The sequence below is a fragment of the Portunus trituberculatus genome, chromosome 30 (genome assembly GCF_017591435.1).
Source record: "Portunus trituberculatus isolate SZX2019 chromosome 30, ASM1759143v1, whole genome shotgun sequence".
Classification (NCBI taxonomy): Eukaryota; Metazoa; Arthropoda; class Malacostraca; order Decapoda; family Portunidae; genus Portunus; species Portunus trituberculatus.
This window is the reverse complement of record NC_059284.1, coordinates 592,449-614,680: the sequence shown is the minus strand read 5'-3', so window position 1 is coordinate 614,680 and position 22,232 is coordinate 592,449. Positions and strand designations below refer to the sequence as shown.

Genomic DNA, 22,232 nt, shown 5'->3' with positions numbered 1-22,232 from the left:
CCAACGGTTCTACAGCTGGCCCTTCCTCCATATCCTCTTTCTTCAAACCAGTGAAATGTGCCGACCCTGCTACAGTTGGCCCTTCCACATCTGCTTTCGACAGTGCAGACGACATCTTATCCTCATCTGTCCACACAGCGGAAGATGAGTAAGGGCTGAAATCCATACTGTTCTTTAGCCTTGGGAGGGACATCATCTGATAGAATACATGGCGAGTGAAAGGTAAATATAAACATTTTCTGTTTCTTTTGTGCAGTACTTTACTTTTTTTTTTTCGTGTATTTTCATTTCTGCAGGGGTGACTTTTGACGTGCTGGAACGCATTCCCTATTATTACATGTTATAATGGGTTCGGTATATGGTAATTTCGATTTGCGGTAAGGTTTTCAGGAACACATATGTACCGTATAACAAGGATTTACCATACATATTACACAAACACACAGATCGACGTATCACATCAAAACATAAAATTGGACATTACAAGACCATTTAAAAGTTCAACACAGCTGTTATTATAATGACTATATATTATATAGTCATTATAATAACAGCTGCTCGAGGCTAAACTTCAAGGCCGATGAGGAAAGGGTAAATATTTTTAGAATTTGAAAAAATAGCCCAGGAGAGTTTTCTCAACTACCCCAATGAATTCTGGGAAATAGAGCTTAAAAAATAAATTTAAAAATTTACCCCCAATGAAGGACCATTCTACTAAGCATATTACATTAAAACATCACATTCAGGCAGCTTACCGACTCTGATTATTCCTAATGCTACCAAGAACTGACAAAGGTAGAGCTGCTTTGACAGAATCTCTTGAATGTTTTCCTGGCCCTCAACACTGAATCCTCCGTCAGCCATCATGAAGTGTACGCCATAGCCTCCTGCAGTCTTCCGAACAAATTCAACAAAGTTTGTGATGTTTTCTGGCTTATAAACATCTCCATCTCCATCCAGGCCATTCTTACCTGCAGGATGAATTCATACAATGAGTTATGTTCAACACAAATTTTAATAAAGCTAGAAACTCATTTTATTCCTCACACTTCAAACTTGTGTATTAACAAGATGACCACTTGCATAAAAAGATCCACTGAGGTGCCAGCCCCCACAAAAAAGGTCATCCAAAATTTGGGAATACATGTCTAACCAACTTACCGTAGTGAGGTTCAAAAAACTCAGCTGGTGCAGCAAAGAAATCATGGAGTTTGAAGTCATTCTCCCGCAAGGTGAAGCCAAAACCCTTGGCATCACAAAAGCCTTTGGAGTCAGTCTTGCGGCGCCACAAGACATACTCAGAGAACCCGCCTGGAGCAGCACATACATCAGCAAAGTAAAGCAGGTCATCGGGTCCCACCAGCAGCTCCTGAAATGTTTCATGCATACATACATATACCAAGAATTTCCTTCATATAAAAAGCTGAAAGCAAAGACAAGGCACACAATTACCACATTCAAACACATTCATACCATTCTCTTGGCCACTTGGTTTCCAATGAAGAAGAGATATAGAAAAGTAGAAAAGTAATATTTCAAAAATTCTCATTCAGTAATCAAATTAGATAAAAAAAAAAATAATAATAATGAGCTGAGGCAAGACAAAAAGTCATATTTAATCCCTAAAACATGAAGACATGTATTCTGCATCCTTGGAGTGCTTGTGACACATCTGAGGATGTGTATATTGCATGATGGCCGTGTTCTGCTAAGATGATGTGATTTTCTTCCCAGATGCCGTATGAGATCTTTCAGAATTTAGGTTGTAGTATATGATACAATGGCTTACTTGACTTTCATCATTATTACATAGGTGTATGATTTGCTTACACCAGGATAAGTACCAGTGCACCCTGTCAGTAACAATTGAACTTGATTCTATTTTTTTATGGAACCAATAGATTAGTTTACCATAAAATTCAATGCTTTCTGTCATTTCTCATATTCAGAAAATTGCCAAGAGCAGAAAAAGTTTTTTTCTCTAAAATTTGCATGGATTTGTTTCATAATGTATGTACCTAATATGAAAAATCACTCATTTGTATTTTCAGAGAGAGAGAGAGAGAGAGAGAGAGAGAGAGAGAGAGAGAGAGAGAGAGAGAGAGAGAGAGAGAGAGAGAGAGAGAGAACTGCCTCTGAGTCAGGTATCCCCCACCACCTTCCAGCCCATATACAGTGACAGGAGCAGTTTTCTATTGTCAAGAAAGAGTTTAAAAAGGATAATGTAATTATTTCTAAAATAGTGTAGATGAATGTTAAGGCCCCTATTAGTGCCAAATCATTAAGAAGCTTTAAAAGAACATTAGATGAATCTATGGATGTGGATGAAAGTTGTAAATATGTTGATATGTATATATTTCAAGTATGGACTGCCACATGAAAACCTAATGGGATCTTATAGTTTCTTTTACTTTCTTTATGTCATGTCCAACTATCTCTAAAGTGGGCAAAGCTGATATAATTATAGTGATTATTCTAAAAATCTGCCTTAACTTCATTAAATACCTATTCTGACATGAAAACTAAGGTGATGGCAATGCTACTAATGCTATGACATCAATATCCATAATATACACACCCCTGCCTCATTCTTTGGCCGAGTGAACATGAAGTCAAACACAGCATCAATATTGGCCATCTTGAGAGCTGCCCGATTTTGAAAGAATAACTTGCCTAGGGTTTCAAAAGGGTTGCTTCTTGATCTACTTCTCTGAAGCTCCCGCTGGTCCAACTGGTCAAACACGTTCTGCAAGACATATTACAATAAATAAGCTCCTGGGGTGTAGTATGGTGGTCCATGAGATAATACTTAGTCGTGGTCAGCACATGAGGGACTACTAGCCTGGTATATAGATATGAAGCAATTGGTACTCCAATACTGGTAGATGAATGGAATGGACTCTTAAATCTGGTTGTTGGTGTCATTAAGGACCTTTACATAGTTAGACAAATTTCTAAGTGAGAATGATTGGTTGATGGAGGAAAAAGTAGATCTCTGCTCCAAAACAATAATTACTCTCAATGATTCAAATGTAACCTCACTAAACATTTCCCTTTCACAACACAAGGGGACAATCACAGTCTGCTCTCTAAAGACAAATCTCTTCCTTCATACAAAACTATATCTATGTTATTATACAAACATCCTCCATTTAAAATTTTAAATCAAATGTGGCTCTTCCATCAGTCTTGAAGTCCCTTTCTGGAACTGGGACCATAAATGTCCCCAGGTCAGAATGCTCTACTGGTATCAGAATAAGTCTCGACATTCCCCTCAATTTTTTCATTAACTTCTGTAAGTCTTAGATCTAATTTTCAATCTATAGAGCATTACCTCTCCTTAACTAAACCTCATCTTTTCCTGAGGTAACTGATAATAGCCCCTTTTCTGTTCTCTCCTACTTTCTCTATCCTCATTTTTATTTGAAAGCTGGATGTTATGTCTGTGCACAATGACTTAAAACTTGTCTTGTGCCCGGACTCTTGAAGCTCCCAAGTTTTTTCACTATTTGGCTCCATCTCACCTAATGCATCTGACTTTAAAAAATTCTTTCACCACTAAATTTTCAAAGTGGAGCACATTGCCTCTCTTTCCAATTCATATTCCTGTCCTAAAAATATGCCTAAAATTCTTCATCCTTTCCTAACCTCTAATCCTTCTGCTTATGTGTTAACCCCTTTGCAGTGGAGGATCTATACAAAGACATTTTGAAATTGGGACTTTTTGTCAGATCGTCTATTTGTTCCATTTTTACTGCACTAGGTTGTAGCATGGTTTATATATAGATGATTCCTTACAAGTAACAAAACTCATAAAATAAATCATTATTTGGCATCTCAAATACCTAAACACTTGCTAACATTGTCTCTCAAGGCTTGTCACCGCTTACGCTTTGTCAGTGGTGGATGTGCTATGCAATATTGAAAATTTTAGCATTTTCTACTTTCTTTTATTGTTAATCTATCATGTCAAGGAGAAAGAACTGTACCACTCGCTATCAACATTCTCTAAAATGAATAAGTACAAAACAATTACAGTGGAGACTCAATACTCGAACTTAATTCGTTCAAAATGGCTGTTCGAGTATTAAAAATTTCAATGTTTTTATTTTTTTTTTATTTGTACATACCATAAATGAAGGCTGGTGATGGGTAACTTAGAAGAGGAGGAAAGAAGGGTGGGGAGATGGAGGGAGGTCACCGGAGGATGAGTCACCATCCATAAAAATATCCTTATAACTTTTCTCCTGGTATGATTTCATTAGTGAATCCATTAGAGGAGTGCTGTGGCTCACTAACACTTGCACTCTCACTAATTTCCTTATTTTCATCACTAATAAGCCTTTTTGGTGCCATCACAAGTTTCTAAATAAAAAACTACCGACAGAACACAGAAGAATGTTATTTTTCTCAAGACTGCAGCAGGACTAGGGATGAGCATTGGCATCCGGTATACCGGTATTACAGTAATACTGGTATTACCAGTATTACCAGTAACATGGTAACAGAACAGTACAGTGGCAGCTGTGAAAAGGAAGATGACAGAGCTTTGTATATGACCAAATGTGCAGCCATTTGATTACCAGATATATTCACCACTAACAAGCTTTTGGCGTTATGAAGTTTATAAATGAAAAACTACATATAGAATGAAGGAGAATGTTATTATGATGACCGCAACAGCACAAGTCACAACTGGCAGAAGGGGAAGGGGGACACCAGGGAGCCTTTCTTTACAACCACATGGGTGGATGTTCGACTATCAGGTATTTTTTCGAGTATTAAATTGAACTTTTGCGTAAGTATTGAAAAGTTTGAGTATTTAGAAGTTTGAGTATTGAATCTCCACTCTACATGGTAGACGGCCACTGTTCTTCCCCTAAATCTATTAACAATGGTGTTCCTCAGGTTTCTGTCCTATCACTCATGCTCTATTATTCATTAATGACCTTCTTAACCAAACTTCTTGCCCTATCCACTCCTACACTGATGATACCATCCTACATCTTTCTATGTCCCTTCAGAGACAACCAACCCTTCAGGAAGTCAACAGATCTTGCATGGACACCACAGAACATCTGACTTCTGATCTCTCTAAGATTTCTGATTAGGGCAGAGAAAACTTTTCAATATCTCAAAAACTCAATTCCCCCATCTATCAACTCAACACAACCACTCAACTGTCTCCCTCTTCCACACTGAATATCCTCGGCCTGTCCTTCCACTCATACAGCTTTATTAGATAAGGTGGAATCAAAAGCTTTTCATCTCATCAACTCCCCTCTTCTGACTGACTGTCTTCAGTCTGTTTCTCACTGTCTAAATGCTGCATCCCTTTCAATATTTTATCACTATTTTCATGCTAACTGCTCTATTGGTCTTGCTAACTGCATGCCTCCCCTCCTCCTGCGGCCTCACTGCATGAGGCTTTCTCCTTCCTCTCATCCCTATTCTGTCCAACCCTCTAATACCCAGTATTTTCAATCATTCATATCTTTCACTGGTAAACTCTGGAACTCTCTACTTGCTTCTGTATTTCTATCTTCCTACAACTTGACTTGTTCTAAGACAGGTGTCAAGACATTTGTTCCAGGCTTTTGGTTAATTCTTTCTAATCTTTTAGGGAGACTGCAGTTCCAGTGGGCCTTTTTTATGTAATATTTCATTGCCCTTGGCAGCTCTCCCTCTTGCATAAAAAGAAAAAAAATGTGAAATACAGACATGTGAAACACACACACACACACACACACACACACACACACACACACACACACACACACACACACACACACACACACACACACACACAACAACAACATCAAAAATAGAGAAAGTATTGAAAGTTTAGAAGTAAATGGAGTATACAGTGAAGATCCCAGGAAATGGCAGAGGCTATGAATGGATGCTTTCGGAAGGTATTCACAAAGGAGACTGCTTTTGACAAACCACTGGTAATGGAACAGAAAGGGATTATGAAGGAGTTTCAAGTAACGGTGGAGGAGATCAAGAACATGATGGGGAGTTTAGAAGTGAGAAAAGCTGTGGGACCTGATGGGGTATCAGGATGGATTTTAAGAGAATGCAGGGAGCAATTGGCAGAAAAAGTTTGTGAAGTAATTGATGCCTCATTAAGGGAAGGCGTAGTGCCCCAAGACTGGAAAAGAGCTAACATTGTCCCAATCTATAAATCAGGTAACAAGAGACCCATTGAACTATAGACCAGTGTCACTTACAAGTGTGGTAGCTAAGATGTGTGAGAGGGTGGTGAAGACTAGATGGACAGACTTCTTGGAGAAAAATGACATACTTTGTGAGTGTCAATTTGGTTTTAGGAAAAGGCGTTCATGCACGACAAACCTGATATGTTACTATTCGAGGGTGATAGATGTAATACAGGAAAGAGATGGTTGGGCTGATGGAATATATCTGGATTTAAAAAAGGCCTTTGATAAGGTACCACACCAGAGACTGATCTGGAAACTTGAAATGGTAGGAGGAGTGCATGGCAGTTTACTAAAATGGATGGAAGACTTTTTGGTAGGAAGAGAAATGAGAACAATAATTAAGGACAGACCATCAGAATGGGGATTGGTGGAGAGTGGAGTTCCACAGGGATCAGTGTTGGCACCAGTAATGTTCGCAGTCTACATAAATGACATGGTGGATGGGGTGTCCAGTTATGTGAGCCTATTTGCAGGCGATGCAAAATTGTTACGAAAAGTGAGATGTGACAAAGATTGCGAACTACTCCAGGAAGACTTGGACAGAATATGGAAATGGAGCTGTACATGGCAAATGGAGTTCAACACGACAAAATGCAAGAAAATAGAGTTTGGCAAGAGTGAAAGAAGAATCAGGAGTATGTACAAGATAGGAAATGAAGACATAAAACCAGTCATGAAGAAAAAGACCTTGGGGTGACAATTACCAATGACCTATCGCCAGAGAGACATATAAACAAAATAATTGGAGAAGTATTGAACTTATTGAGGAACATAAGAGTGGCGTTCGTATATCTAGATGAAGAAATGATGAAGAAAATAATTACTGCAATGATAAGACCGAGGCTTGAATATGCAACAATACAGTGGGCTCGAACTTAAAGAAACACATAAGGAAACTAGAGAAAGTACAGAGGGCTGCAACGAAAATGGTGCCTGACTTAAGAGATTTGACTTATGAAGACAGACTGAAAAGAATGCAACTTCCAACCCTGGAAAACAGAAGAAAGGGAGACCTGATAGCAATATACAGAGTGATGATTGGCATGGAAAAAATGGATAGGGAAGATCTGTGTATGTGGAATGGAAGAATGTCGAGAGGGCATGGGAAAAAACTAAAAATGGCCACTTATAGGAGAGATGTGAAAAAATATAGCTTCCCTCATAGAAGGGTGGAAGCATGGAATAGTTTAGGCGTGGAAGTGGTCAGCGCAAGGAATATTCATGATTTTAAGAAAAAGCTGGACATTAATAGATATGGAGCGGGACAACACGAGCATAGCTCTTTTCCGTATGTTACAATTAGGTAAATACAATTAGGTAAATACACACACACACACTTAAAGTCTTGGTCATCCTTTTCTAGTGATTTTGGTGAAACTTTTTATATAGCCTTAGACATATCAAAAGATTTTGGTAGAGTCAGGCACAAAGTTTTGATTTCCAAACTACCCTCCTACAGTTTCTATGCCTCTTCCTGCAACTTCTTTTCAAGTTTCCTTTTTGCTGTGATAGAAGTCACTATTCTTCTCTTAAATCTATTAATAGTGGTGTTCCTCAGATTTCTGTCTTGTCATTCATTCTCTTTTTATTATCATCAAGGATCTAAAACAAATTAAAATTTCTGATTGAGGCAGAGCAAACTTAGCATTGTTCAATGCCTTAAAAACTCAATTTCTCCATCTGTCAACTCGACACAATCTTTCAGACAACTATCCCCTTTACTTCGATGATGACACTCAACTTTGTCCCTCTTTTACTCTGAACATCGTTTCTTTAGCCAAAACAGTTTCTATAAAGTTAGGTGTTCTAAGTCATCTCTGTCAGTTCTTCTCACTTTCTGTAACTGAAAAATCTATAAAGAGGCCTTTTCTGTCCATGTATGAAGTACTTTACACATATAAGGGGCCCAACTATTACTGTTTTTTTTTATATAGTGTGGAATGAAAAGCTCCTCCTACAGACTGTCTTCAGTCTCTCTCATCGCAGCAATGTTGCATCTCTTGCAATCCTCTGTTGCTATTTTTTGCCAACTGTTTTTCCCATCTTGCTAACTGCATGCCTCCTCTCCTTCCATGGCCTCACACTATCACTGCTGTTCTATCCACTTCTCTAATGCATGAGTAAATGGTAATCTTAATCATTCACTCCTTTCTTTGGTAAACTATGGAACTCTCTGCCTGCTTCTGTATTTCCACCTACCTATGAACTGAACACATTTAAAAGGAAGGTTTCATGACATTCATCCAATTCTTTTAGCTAACTCTTTTGACCCTGTTCAGGGACCAACACCTCAGTGGACATTTTCTATCACAATTTTTGTTGCCTGATGGCTTACTGCTGCTTCCCTTATTTTCAAATATTTTCAATCCCCTCTGTAAAAAAAATGGGCATTAAAAAACAATTAACCTGTAGGAGCAAGATTTGACAAATATACTATCAACATTCTTGTCTTTAAATCTCACCACTGTAAATAGGAGGAGGAGGTAATAGACACCTACCGAAACAATAACTTACTCCCAGTGAGATAACATAACATATAACATAACATAAATAATAGGATAACAAAGAGCCACCAGGGCCCATCTAGGTTATCCTGTTTCAGTCGCACAGCGACCTCGTCATCAGTACTTAAAGATACACTTAAAGTATACAATACACTATATACTAATTCTAAATATTTGGCCCATTAACAGGGCTAAGTCCTACAGCGAAATCCTCTACAATCTGTGATCCCCATACATGTGGATCATGTCTTGTTTAACTATAGTAAATTTCTTATAAAAACTATCATGCAGCGCTATACATAATTATAAATCTAAGAAATTTAAGTGCTTATCTAATCTGTTTTTTAAACATTGTCAAACTAGTGCTATTTACAACCCTCTCTGGCAATGCATTCCAGAAGTCTACCACCCTATGACTAAAGAAATATTTTCTTATATCTAACCTGCAGCCTTGCTTTCTAATCTTCCTGCCATGATTTCTAGTCCTATTTCCCTCCTCTAAGGTAAAGAAAGATCTCACATCTATGTAGTTTGTATCTGAGAACATTTTAAATAACTCTATCATATCCCCTTTTATACATCTCCTCTCAAATGAAAACATGTTTAATTCCTTTAATCTATCTCTATACTCCAGGCGCTTTAATGCTGGTATCATCCTAGTTGCTCTTCTCTGAACTGCTTCTAACATGTTGATATCCTGCCTATAATGGAGTGACCAGGCCTGTATGCAATACTCTAAATGGGGCCTAACATAGGAATTATATAAGCTACGCACCACTTCCTTACTTTTATAACTAACATTTCTATTTATAAAACCCAGGATCCTATTTGCCCTATTTCTTGCTTCTAAACATTGCTTTGAAAATTTCATAGTCCTGTCTATCACTACTCCTAAATCCTTTCCTTCCTCTACTGCCTCTAGCCAACATCCCTCCATCTCATAGCTAAAGTTTGTGTTGTCTTTACCTAAATGCATAACCTGACACTTTTTAGAATTAAACTCAATCTGCCACCTGTCTGCCCATGCTATCAGCCTGTCCAGGTCTCGTTGTATTCTGTAATTGTCTTTTTTACCCTGTACTGCACATGCTATCTTAGTATCATCTGCAAACTTTGATACTTTGCTACTAATTCCTATATCTAAATCGTTAATGTACACCAAGAAAAGAAGAGGTCCTAGCACTGATCCTTGGGGTACCCCACTAACCACTTCCTTCCACTCAGACATTGCCCCATTTAATACTAATCTAATAGCACTAGTTCAGGAGGTGCTGTGAACCTTCCATTAAAGCTAGTTGTGATCTTGTTGAATGTTTCCTTTTGTGTCTCACAACTCAAGGGGGTAGTCACAGCCTACTCTCTAAAGACAGCTCTCCTTCTTCACACAAAACTACATGCACTTACCACACATACACCCTTCACTCCAAATCAAAATTTAAAAGAAAAATGGGACCCAAAATAAACAACGCCTCGGAGTCCCCCTCTGGGGAGGGGACCAAAAATGTCCCCAGATTGGAAACCTCTCCTGTTGAAGACCACAAATGCCTTGACACCTCCCTCAACTTTTTCTACAATAACTTCTGCAACATTCGCGGTCTTAGATCTAATTTTCAATCTGTGGAACACCACCTCTCTTCTACTAAACCTCATCTTCTTTTCCTCACCGAAACACAGCTGTCTGAGGCAACTGACAGTAGCCCCTTCTCTGTTCCCTCCTACTTTCTCTATTCTCATTTTCATTCCAAAGCTGGATGTTGCGTCTATGTATGCAACGACTTAACTTGCTCTCGTGCCCACGCTCTTGAGTCTTCCGAATTTTCCACCATCTGGCTACGACTTAACAGTCACTCTCAAACTAAATTCATCTGTGCTGTTTATCTCTCCCTAACTCTTCTGACTATAGTAATTTCTTCGACTACTTAACTTCTAAAGTGGAGCACATTCTGTCCCTCTACCCTTTTGCTGAGATTTCCATTCTTGGAGATTTCAATGTTCACCACCAGCTTTGGCTTTCCTCTCCCTTCACTGACCACCCTGGTGAACTAGCCTTCAACTTTGCTATCCTCCATGACCTAGAGCAACTGGTGCAACACCCTACTCGTATTCCTGACCGTCTTGGAGACACGCCCAACATTCTTGATCTCTTCCTCACCTCTAACCCTTCTGCTTATGCTGTCACCCTTTCATCTCCGTTGGGCTCCTCCGATCACAATCTCATTTCTGTATCTTGTCCTATTTTTCCAATCCCTCCGCAGGATCCCCCAAAAGCGAAGGTGCCTCTGGCATTTTGCCTCTGCCAGTTGGGGGGACCTGAGGAGGTATTATGCTGATTTTCCTGGAATGATTATTGCTTCCGTGTCAGAGACCCATCTCTTTGTGCTGAACGCATAACAGAGGTGTTAGTATCTGGCATGGGCGTACATTCCTCATTCTTTTCTCAACCTAAACCTTCTAAACCTTGGTTTAACTCAGCCTGTTCTCGTGCTATACATGATAGAGGTTGCCCACAAAAGGTACTTGAGCCTTCCATCTCCTGAATCTCATGCACTTTATATCTCTGCCGGAATCATGCCAAGTCTGTTCTTCAACTTGCCAAACACTCTTTCATAAATAGGAAATGTCAAAATCTTTCAAACTCAAACTCTCCTCGTGACTTCTGGCATCTAGCCAAAAACATCTCAAATAACTTCACTTCTTCATCTTTCCTCCTTTATTTCATCCTGATGGCACCACTGCCATCTCTTCTGTCTCTAAAGCTGAACTCTTTTCTCAAACCTTTGCTCACAACTCCACCTTGGACGATTCTGGGCTTGTCCTCCTCTCCTCCTCCCTCTGACTATTTCATGTCTACAATCAAAATTCTTCGTAATGATGTTTTCCATGCCCTTGCTGGCCTAAACCCTCGGAAGGCTTATGGACCTGATGGGGTCCCTCCTATTGTTCTCAAAAACTGTGCTTCTGTGCTTGCACCTTGCCTGGCCAAACTCTTCCAACTTTGTCTATCGACTTCTACCTTTCCTTCCTGCTGGAAGTTCGCCTACATTCAGCCTGTTCCTAAAAGGGTGACCGTTCTAACCCCTCAAACTACCGTCCTATAGCTTTAATCTCTTGCTTGTCTAAAGTTTTTGAATCTATCCTGAATAGGAAGATTCTCAAACATCTGTCACTTCACAATCTTCTGTCTGATCGCCAGTATGGCTTCCGTCAAGGTCGCTCTACTGGTGATCTTCTGGCTTTCCTTACTGAGTCTTGGTCATCCTCTTTTAGAGATTTCGGTGAAACTTTTGCTGTTGCGTTAGACATATCAAAAGCTTTTGATAGAGTCTGGCATAAAGCTTTGATTTCAAAACTGCCCTCTTACGGCTTCTATCCTTCTCTCTGCAACTTTATCTCATGTTTCCTTTCCGACCGCTCTATTGCTGCTGTGGTAGACGGCTACTGTTCTTCTCCTAAACCTATTAATAGTGGTGTTCCTCAGGGTTCTGTCCTGTCACCCACTCTCTTTCTATTATTCATTAATGACCTTCTTAACCAAACTTCTTGCCCTATCCACTCCTACGCTGATGATACCACCCTACATCTTTCCACGTTCTTTCAGAGACGTCCAACCCTTCAGGAAATTAACAGATCACGCGGGGACGCCACGGAACGCCTGACTTCCGATCTTTCTAAAATTTCCGATTGGGGCAGAGAAAATCTAGTAGTTTTCAATGCCTCAAAAACTCAATTCCTCCATCTATCAACTCGACACAACCTTCCAGACAACTATCCCCTCTTCTTCAATGACACTCAACTGTCTCCCTCTTCCACAATGAATATCCTCGGTCTGTCCTTTGCTCATAATCTTAACTGGAAACTTCACATCTCATCTCTTGCTAAAACAGCTTCTATGAAATTAGGTGTTCTGAGGCGTCTCCGCCAGTTTTCTCGCCCTCCAACTGCTTACTCTGTATAAGGGCCTTATCCGTCCCTGTATGGAGTACTCTTCGCATGTTTGGGGGTTCCAGTCACACAGCTTTGCTTGATAGGGTGGAATCAGCTCTTCGTCTCATCAACTCCCTCCTCTGACTAACTGTCTTCAGTCTCTTTCTCACCGCCGAAATGTTGCATCCCTTTCTATATTTTATCGCTATTTTCATGGTAACTGTTCTACTGATCTTGCTAACTGCATGCCTCCCCTCCTCCTGCGGCCACGCTGCACAAGGCTTTCTTCTTCCTCTCATCCCTATTCTGTCCAACTCTCTAATGCAAGAGTTAACCAGTACGCTCAATCATTCATCCCTTTCACTGGTAAACTCTGGAACTCCCTCCCTGCATCTGTATTTCCAAATTCCTACAACTTGTCTTCTTTTAAGAGGAGGTATCGAGGCATTTGCTCCCCTAATTCTGGCTGACGGTTTTGGCACTTTTGTACTCTTTGGAGAGCCAGCGCTCAAGTGGGCTTTTTCTAACTTTCTTTTTTGCCCTTGGCTGGCCCTCTTCCCTACGTAAAAAAAAAAAAATAACAATGAAGAATTTTATTATTTTTTTGCAGATACAATGCATTGTTGGTGCTGTTTTTTCTCCCATGCCTCACCTCCTGGCTGCTGTCCCACTTGAGGTTGCTTGATGCTTCCAATCCCTCCAGACGCAAACCCAGACCTCTTCGGCCCCGCTGCTTGCTGGCCTCCACTGGGTTCACCAAGCCTTGCCCATACTTACCCAAACCTTTTCCTGCCTTATAGCCCATGTTTTTCTGCAATATATGTCCTTCATTAGTAAAGCTTCACTGTTGGGGTGCAGCAGGATGATCCACATGACTTTCTCTTTCCATCAAGTGTTGTAGGAAATAAGAGTATGGTGAGTGTGTGTGGTGCTTTGTTTGGGCCACCCTGTGTGAGATTGCCTTCCTGGTAGAAATAGATAGACCAGGTACCTCTAGGCACATTATTAGGTGCTAATTTCTCTGTAACACTCACTTCATTCTGTCTCTTTCATCATAATACTTTCCCTCCTTTGAACTTCAATTACTACCACACCTCATTTCTACACCATCACTTTCCATTGGGGATGGAACAACTAGCCACAGGAAACTGGCTGCAGGACAACTCGCCACGGACAAGTTGCTGCAGGAAACTGGCCACTATATAGGCTGGGAGGAAACTGTAAATGCATAATTCATATACTGAAGGCAGCTCATTTCTGCACTCAAGACAGCTCCTAACACCTCTACCAGTGAATAAATAAGTGGTTCTTGAACCAATGAAAAATTATTCAAATCTAAATTCAGAATTAAAAAATGTACAACCATGTACTAAGAAACAAAATAAAAGAAGCTTAGATTATAGAACTTGAATGAATTCTCATAGATTTATTAACCCTTTCAACACGATGACACATTTTGCATCATCGGATCGCTCATGACACATACAATGACAAGCATATTGCATCATGGGTGCTTTCTGCTAAGATGGTGTGTTTTTTTTCTTTCATCATTACTACAAAGGTGCATGATTCACTTATACCATGATAAGTACCAATGCACCCTGCTAGAAATAATTCAGTTTTATTTAATGATTTTTTATGGTACCAATAGATTAATCTACCATAAAAATTGATGTTTTCTCTCATTTGCCATCTTCAGGAAATGGCCAAGAGAAGGCAAACTATAATTTTTTTTTCTCCAAAATTTGCTTCCTCTGAGTCAGGTATCTCCCCACCCCCACCCAGCCTCGACATGACACCGGGAGCTGTTTTCTATTGCCCAGAGTAAAGAGGTTAAATTACTAAAAATTCAGCATTAAACAAAAAGTAAATCTATGTACTAAGAAATAAGATAAGAGAAACTAAGTTTATAGAACTTGAAAGAATCCTCAAAGATTTATCAAATTACTAATGAAGGAACCAATCGTGAGCTATATGTACATTGAAAGCTGTAGTATGCATAAGTGAGGCATCTGGAAGATGTCAGATCAGGTGGATATACCAGTAAGGTCACACTCCCCCACTCATTAGCCACGTTTACGATGGGGGAAGACTTTTATACAGAAAACGGTGACGTACAAAAAAAGTTAAAAATGTTTTGGAAATGCACCAATTCATATAGAAAGAGAAGGAGAGAAAGAAAGATAGAGACAGCTCTATGCAAACTTGTGCGAAGGAAAAGAAATGAGGTCAGAGCATATCCTGATAATCCTATATTAAGCTTGAAGACATGATGATTGATAGCTATAGTGATTCTACTTTTGTTTAATATTGAATTCTTTGGTACTGTTGACCCTCACTACCTCGGACTAATAGGGGAAAAGGTTGGTCCAACAAACAAGAATGTCCGACTTATTCGAATTCCCCTCCCCTTCCAAACACGCTATAATATGTGGGGGAGAAAAAAAAAAAAAAAAAAAAAAATCAGGCTTAGTGCAGGATTTATTTATTTAATTTTAGGGGATTTCAAATTTTGGGATTACATTTGTGTCTTTAAAATCTTAAGACCCTAAATTACTAAATGGTGTAGTTTATTTTCTTTATAATTAGATACCCTTCCCACCAGGAAGCCATTTTTAAATGTCTCATGCAGTTGTGTCATAGCCTGACTCGCGCCCTACATAGTACATGGCCAGGTGTCAGAAATAACATCCTTACAGGCATAAATTGACGAGGATTAGAATAAAAAACTTCAAGAGAAGACACCAAGAAACAAACAAACAAACGTATCACTGGGAGACAGCTGGACCTTGAATCCTTGTCTCTCCTCTCCCCTCCATCATGCATGTTATCTCCCCCTCCAAAATCCTCACCTCACTGTTTTTCCTCACTACCTTCATCATCACAACTATACATCACATAACTCTCACAATAACACTATCACAAAAGATTATGTTGAGACAGAGGTATAAAGCTGGACCAGACGAGAAATAAATACTTCACTGTATCATTATCTCACTTTAACACACTAATAACGACTCAGAGAGTGTCCAGTTCAATAGCAGATTGCAGATTGCTGTGACATGGCTGATGGCATCTTCCCAACTGTCACATACAAGTGAATAATATTTTCTAGAGAAGTAGGGATCTGATGCATTATCATCCTATCATGCTCCAGGAAGTCACCATTGTATACACAGTCATGTCTAAAAATTTCATGTTAATCAGAAAGATGTAAATAGCAAAACAAGGATGAAATTAAGAAAAATCTTTAAGAGCGAATATCTCGAAAAATGTGTTTTTACACTTCAAAATTTTCACAAAATTGGTATAAACTCTGATTGACTTTTGTTTGATATCATTTTAAACTGCAACTAAAATGCAATTTTTAGGTGGAATTAGATTTTTGATAATGTCAATAGAAAATGAAATACAGGAAGGTGAAAATAAATAAAATAAATAAATAAATAAATAAACTGGGCGTGCAGTTCAACTTGTACTTTAGTCCCTGGGTCAGTCAGAGTCCAACTTATCACGAAATCTGAATTATTGGGGTCCGAGTTATCAAGATGCAACAGTAATTTAATAAATATTTAAAGATTCTTTCAAGTTGTATAATCTAAGCTTCACTAATTTTGTTTCTTTGTACATAGCTTTACTTTTTTTTTCATGCCGAATTTAAATATTGAATAACATTTCATTGGTTCGCGAATCAATAATTTACTGGTGGTGGTGTAAGGAGCAGCCTTCAGAACATAAATTCTGCATTTGCAGTTTCCTCCCAGTCTATATGGCAGCCAGTTTCCCGCAGCTAGTTGGGTTGCAGCTTGTTGTCCTTGGCCAGTTTTCCTGTGGCTAGTTTCCCGCAGCGTTATCCTAGATCCCTTACCATCATCCGCTGTGCTGCACTGCTGTACGTGCCACTACTGCCAAAGTCTCCCATGCCATTGCTATGGTCATCTGAGGGGCTGGTAGGACTGGTAATGCTGGCAGGGCTGCTACTTTGTCCATTCTCCCCTCCTGAGTCACTCTTGGCCTCATCATCAATGCTCAAGCGAGACCTCTTGCCAGGGCCCCCCATAGAGAATGACGGTGGCAGGTCTTCATCAGAGGATGTGTCTATGGGAAGGGCGAAGGTTAGTGATTTGACTCTGTGTTGACAATGATGACTGACACTTGCTGAAAACCTGATTTTTTTTTAAGTTAATAGGAAAAAAACTAGCCAAGGGCAACAAAAATGATTAAATATAAAGGATCACTCAGATGCCAGTTCCCGAGCAGGTCTGAGAGAATTAACCAAAAGAATGTGATTGGTGTCTTGAAACCTCCCACCTAAAGATTTTAAGTCATAAGAAATACATAAGCAGGTACAGAGATTTAGAGTTTATTGGAGAAATGGATGAATGATTGAGAATACTGGTTAACTCTTGCATTAGAGAGGTAGACAGAACATGGGTGAGATGATGAATAAAAAGTTTTGTGCAGTGAGGAAGAGGAAGAAGGTGAGACATGAAGTTAGCAAGATCAGAAAAGCAGTTGGCATAAAAATAGCAGTAGAAAATAACAAGGAATGCAATATTGCAATGTTGAGAAAGAGGCTGAAGACAGTCAGTCAGAGGAGAGGAGTTGATGAGATGAAAAGTTTTTTTTATTCCACCCTATCTAATAAAACAGTATGAGTGGAACCCCTTCCATACTAATGCACAGTACTTCATAGACGGAAACAGAGTTAGCAGTTGGGAGGGGTGAAAAAAATTGGCAGAGATGACTCAAAATGCCTAACTTCATAGAAGTTATTCTAGCAAGAGATGAGATGTGAAGTTTCTAGTTTAGATCATAAGTAAAGGAAACACCAAGGATATTCAGTGTAAAAGAAGGTGACAGTTGAGTGTCATTAAAGAAAAGGCGATATTTGCTGGGAAGGTTGTGTAGAGTTGATAGATGGAGAAATTGAGTTTTTGAGGCATTGAACGCAACTAAGTTGTCTTTGCCCCAATTAGAAATTTTTGGGAGATTAGAAATCAGGTGTTCTGAGGTGTCCCAGCATGATATTTTGACTCCCTGAAGGGTTGGTAGTCTCTGAAAAGATATGGAAAAATGTAGGGTGATATCATTAGTGTAGGAATGGATAGTGCAAGAAGTTTGGTTTAGAAAATAATTGATGACTAATAGGAGTAGAGTGAGCGATAGGAAGGAATCCTGAGGAACATCGCTGTTAACAGATTTAGAAGAACAATAGCTGTCTACCATGGCAGCAAAAAAATGGCCAGAGGGCAAACTTCAGATGAAGTTGCACAGAGAATGATATATAAAAGCCACATTAGGGGTAGTTTGGAGATCAAAGCTTTGTGCCAGACTCCATCAAAAGCTTTTGATATGTCTAAGGCAACAGCAAATATTTCATCAAATTTCTAAAAGATGGTGACCAAGACTCAGTCAGGAAAGCCAGAAGATCACCAGTAGACTATCATACTGGCAATCAGGTAGAAGATTGTGATTTCTATTGAAGACAGATTGATTTGATAACAGACTGTACTGGAGGGATACTTGAGGTCGTGTCTTTTGTGAGGCTAAGCAAGAGTTAGTGGCTTGATTCTATCCTGGCACTCATGACAGACACTGGCTCAACACCAGCACAACAAACATTCAGACACACACACACACACACACACACACACACACACACACACACACACACACACACACACACACACAAAGAAAGACTTAGGAGTAACCGTGCAAAACACTTTGTCACCGGAGAAACACATTAACAAGATTTTTTGGAAAACATACAACATTCTTCAAAATATTGGCCTTGCATTCCCCTACCTAGATGAAAGAATGATGAAGAAGATATTATGTACCTTAATAAGACCCCAGCTAGAATATGCAGCATGTGTCTGGTCACCGCATATGAAGAAAAATGTGAAGAAGGTAGAAAGGGTACAAAGGCTGGCAACAAGGATGGTACCAGGACTCAGGGAGTTAGACTATGAGGAAAGACTGAGGAAGCTGGGGCTGACCACATTAGAAGAGAGAAGAACAAGAGGAGGCATGATAACTATGTATAAATTGGTGAACAAGATTGACATACTGGATAGAGAGTTGATAAAGGGGCCGCCGTGGTACAGTGGAACCATGCGTGCTTTGGGATCCTAGAGGTCTCCAAGCGCACGGGTTTGAATCCTGTCCACGGTCTGAGTGTAGGTTGAGCTTCCTCACTCGGGGCAATAGTTTCCTAGCAGGTGGGCTTTAAGATAGGAGGTACCCTAAAAAGTATCCCCTTTAGCCCATAAATTCCCGTGAAAAGCCCACATGGTATAATAAAAAAAAAAAAAAAAAAAAAAAAAAAGTAATCATCTCCGAGGACATGGAAAAAAGCTAATAAAGGACATCTGTCTAAATGACATGAGAAAATACAGTTTCCCGCATTGTAGCATCGATAAGTGGAATAAACTGAGCAGTAATGTCGTTGACGCGGTGTGTGCCAATCAGATGAAAGAGAGATATGACAGGAATGGACAAGGAGACAGGACACAGAGAGCTTAGCTCGGGCCCTGTAATACACAAATAGGTAAATACAAATAGGTAAATACACACACACACACACACAAGAGAAGATTGCTGAGAAAGTGGTGAAGGTTATTAAATCAAATGAGACATTGGTGAGGGAAACTGTAGACAAAAAGAGATGTGTGGTGATATTTGGTGTGGAGGAGGATAAGACACCGAGTAAAATGGAGAGAGAGAAAAACATAAAAAAGGTGATAAATAATATCATTAATGTGGTGCAGGAGGAGGAAAAGACCTAGTACAAGAAATAGAGGACTTCCATAGAATTGGAAAGTTCACAAGAGAAGGTATGAGGCCAATAAGAATCAAACTTAAGTCACAAAAGGATGTAGATGAATTGGTGGAGAAGTCATGGAGGCTAGCCCAACAGGAAACAACAAGGAAGATTTGGTTGAGAAGAGATCTCGGTGAAAAGGAAAGAGAAATGTTAAATGAGTTGAGAAAGGAGGCTTTGAAAAAAATGAAGAGAGGACAGAAGAGGAGAAGAAAGAGTTTTTCTGGAGAATCTTGGATATGAGACTGAGGAAGTGGTTCATAACCCAGAAAAGTACAGTAAGAAAGGACTAAAGAAACTTACGTATGAGCGGAATGTAATGTATTCCAACATAAATGGAGTGATATCGGGATTTTAGAACTCAACGATTACTTGAGGGACAAGAACCCAGATATTGTGGGTCTTACTGAAACAAAACTGAGAGAGGGAGAAGACCTGATGATGGTTGGAGAAGGAAATATAATGTTTGGAAAAGAAATAGAGTAGGTAAGATGGGAGGAGGAGTGATGTTGCTGGTTAAAAAGATATAAAGGTGGATCAAGTGAAAGAAGGTATGGGAAAGGCAGAAGTGCTAAAGATCAGAGCAGAAACTAATGAAGGAAAAAGAGGCACTACATAGTGGTGTACGTACCACCTAAGACAAATGCATGGTCAGTACAGGAATATGAAGAAATGATAAGTGATACAGGAACATGTCTGGAAGAAATGTTGGGTGGCTGTGAACGAACTATAATGATGGGAGATTTTAATTGTAAAGAGGTGTGTTGGGAGGACTGGTCAATGGAAGGATCAGAGACAACATGGGGAAATACACTATTGACACTGGCAATGGAAAATGTGTTAACTCAGTGGGTCAAAGAAGATACTAGGTTTGGAGGAGAGGGAGCATCGTCAAGACTGGACTTGGTCTTTAGTACAGAGCCAATGGTCATTGAGGAGATGAGGGTGGAGTGCCCTTTAGCAAAGAGTGATCATGCAGTTTTGGAGTTCAAGGTGATAGATGAAGAGAAATCTAGAAGAAATGAAGAATATAAAGTGGGAAGATGGAATTATGCCAAGACAGATTTTGGAAACCTAAAGAAATTCTTTCAAGAGACAAATTGGATGAAATTCAAGAGTGCTAAGGAGCAAATGAAAAGTGGAAGGAATTTATAAAAATATACAAAGAAGGTGAGAAAAATTTGTACCAATAAGACAACATAGAGAAGTTGGAAAGCAGGACTGGTTTAACGATAGATGTGAAAAGGCTAGAACAAGAAAAGAGGATGCATGGAAGAGGTGGAGAAGGAAAAGACGGATTAAGCAGTGGGAAAGTTACAAAAGAGCAAGAAATGAATATGTGTTGATTAGAAGAGAAGAAAGAAAGAAACAAGAAAAGGATATAATTGATAAATGTAAAGACCAACCAAGGCTTTTTACAGACATGTGAACAACAACATCAAAAATAGAGAAAGTATTGAAAGTTTAGAAGTAAATGGAGTATGCAGTGAAGATCCCAGGAAATGGCAGAGGCTATGAATGGATGCTTTCGGAAGGTATTCACAAAGGAGACTGCTTTTGACAAACCACTGGTAATGGAACAGAAAGGGATTATGAAGGAGTTTCAAGTAACTGTGGAGGAGATCAAGAACATGATGGGGAGTTTAGAAGTGAGAAAAGCTGTGGGACCTGATGGGGTATCAGGATGGATTTTAAGAGAATGCAGGGAGCAACTGGCAGAAAAAGTTTGTGAAGTAATTGATGCCTCATTAAGGGAAGGTGTAGTGCCCCAAGACTGGAAAAGAGCTAACATTGTCCCAATCTATAAATCAGGTAACAAGAGAGACCCATTGAACTATAGACCAGTGTCACTTACAAGTGTGGTAGCTAAGATGTGTGAGAGGGTGGTGAAGAATAGATGGACAGACTTCTTGGAGAAAATGACATACTTTGTGAGTGTCAATTTGGTTTTAGAAAAGGGCGTTCATGCACGACAAACCTGATATGTTACTATTCGAGGGTGATAGATGTAATACAGGAAAGAGATGGTTGGGCTGATGGAATATATCTGGATTTAAAAAAGGCCTTTGATAAGGTACCACACCGGAGACTGATCTGGAAACTTGAAATGGTAGGAGGAGTGCATGGCAGTTTACTAAAATGGATGGAAGACTTTTGGTAGGAAGAGAAATGAGAACAATAATTAAGGACAGACCATCAGAATGGGGCTTGGTGGAGAGTGGAGTTCCACAGGGATCAGTGTTGGCACCAGTAATGTTTGCGGTCTACATAAATGACATGGTGGATGGGGTGTCCAGTTATGTGAGCCTATTTGCAGACGATGCAAAATTGTTAAGAAAAGTGAGATGTGACAAAGATTGCGAACTACTCCAGGAAGACTTGGACAGAATATGGAAATGGAGCTGTACATGGCAAATGGAGTTCAACACGACAAAATGCAAGAAAATAGAGTTTGGCAAGAGTGAAAGAAGAATCAGGAGTATGTACAAGATAGGAAATGAAGACATAAAACCAGTCATGAAGAAAAAGACCTTGGGGTGACAATTACCAATGACCTATCGCCAGAGAGACATATAAACAAAATAATTGGAGAAGTATTGAACTTATTGAGGAACATAAGAGTGGCGTTCGTATATTTAGATGAAGAAATGATGAAGAAAATAATTACTGCAATGATAAGACCGAGGCTTGAATATGCAACAATACAGTGGGCTCGAACTTAAAGAAACACATAAGGAAACTAGAGAAAGTACA

General features: G+C 39.5%; 1 protein-coding gene across 1 annotated transcript in view; it reads right to left on the bottom strand.

Annotated features, from left to right (window-relative positions):
• LOC123510707 (cap-specific mRNA (nucleoside-2'-O-)-methyltransferase 1-like) overlaps positions 1-22,232 on the bottom strand; it is an 88,353-nt gene that overhangs the window by 63,401 nt on the left and 2,720 nt on the right. Inside the window, exons 2-6 of the mRNA XM_045266040.1 lie at positions 16,521-16,750; positions 13,236-13,463; positions 2,579-2,758; positions 1,162-1,369; positions 756-971 (exon numbers count right to left, since the gene is read on the bottom strand). Coding sequence (XP_045121975.1) covers positions 756-971; positions 1,162-1,369; positions 2,579-2,758; positions 13,236-13,463; positions 16,521-16,750 — 1,062 coding nt within the window. The remainder of the gene's footprint in view (positions 1-755; positions 972-1,161; positions 1,370-2,578; positions 2,759-13,235; positions 13,464-16,520; positions 16,751-22,232) is intronic.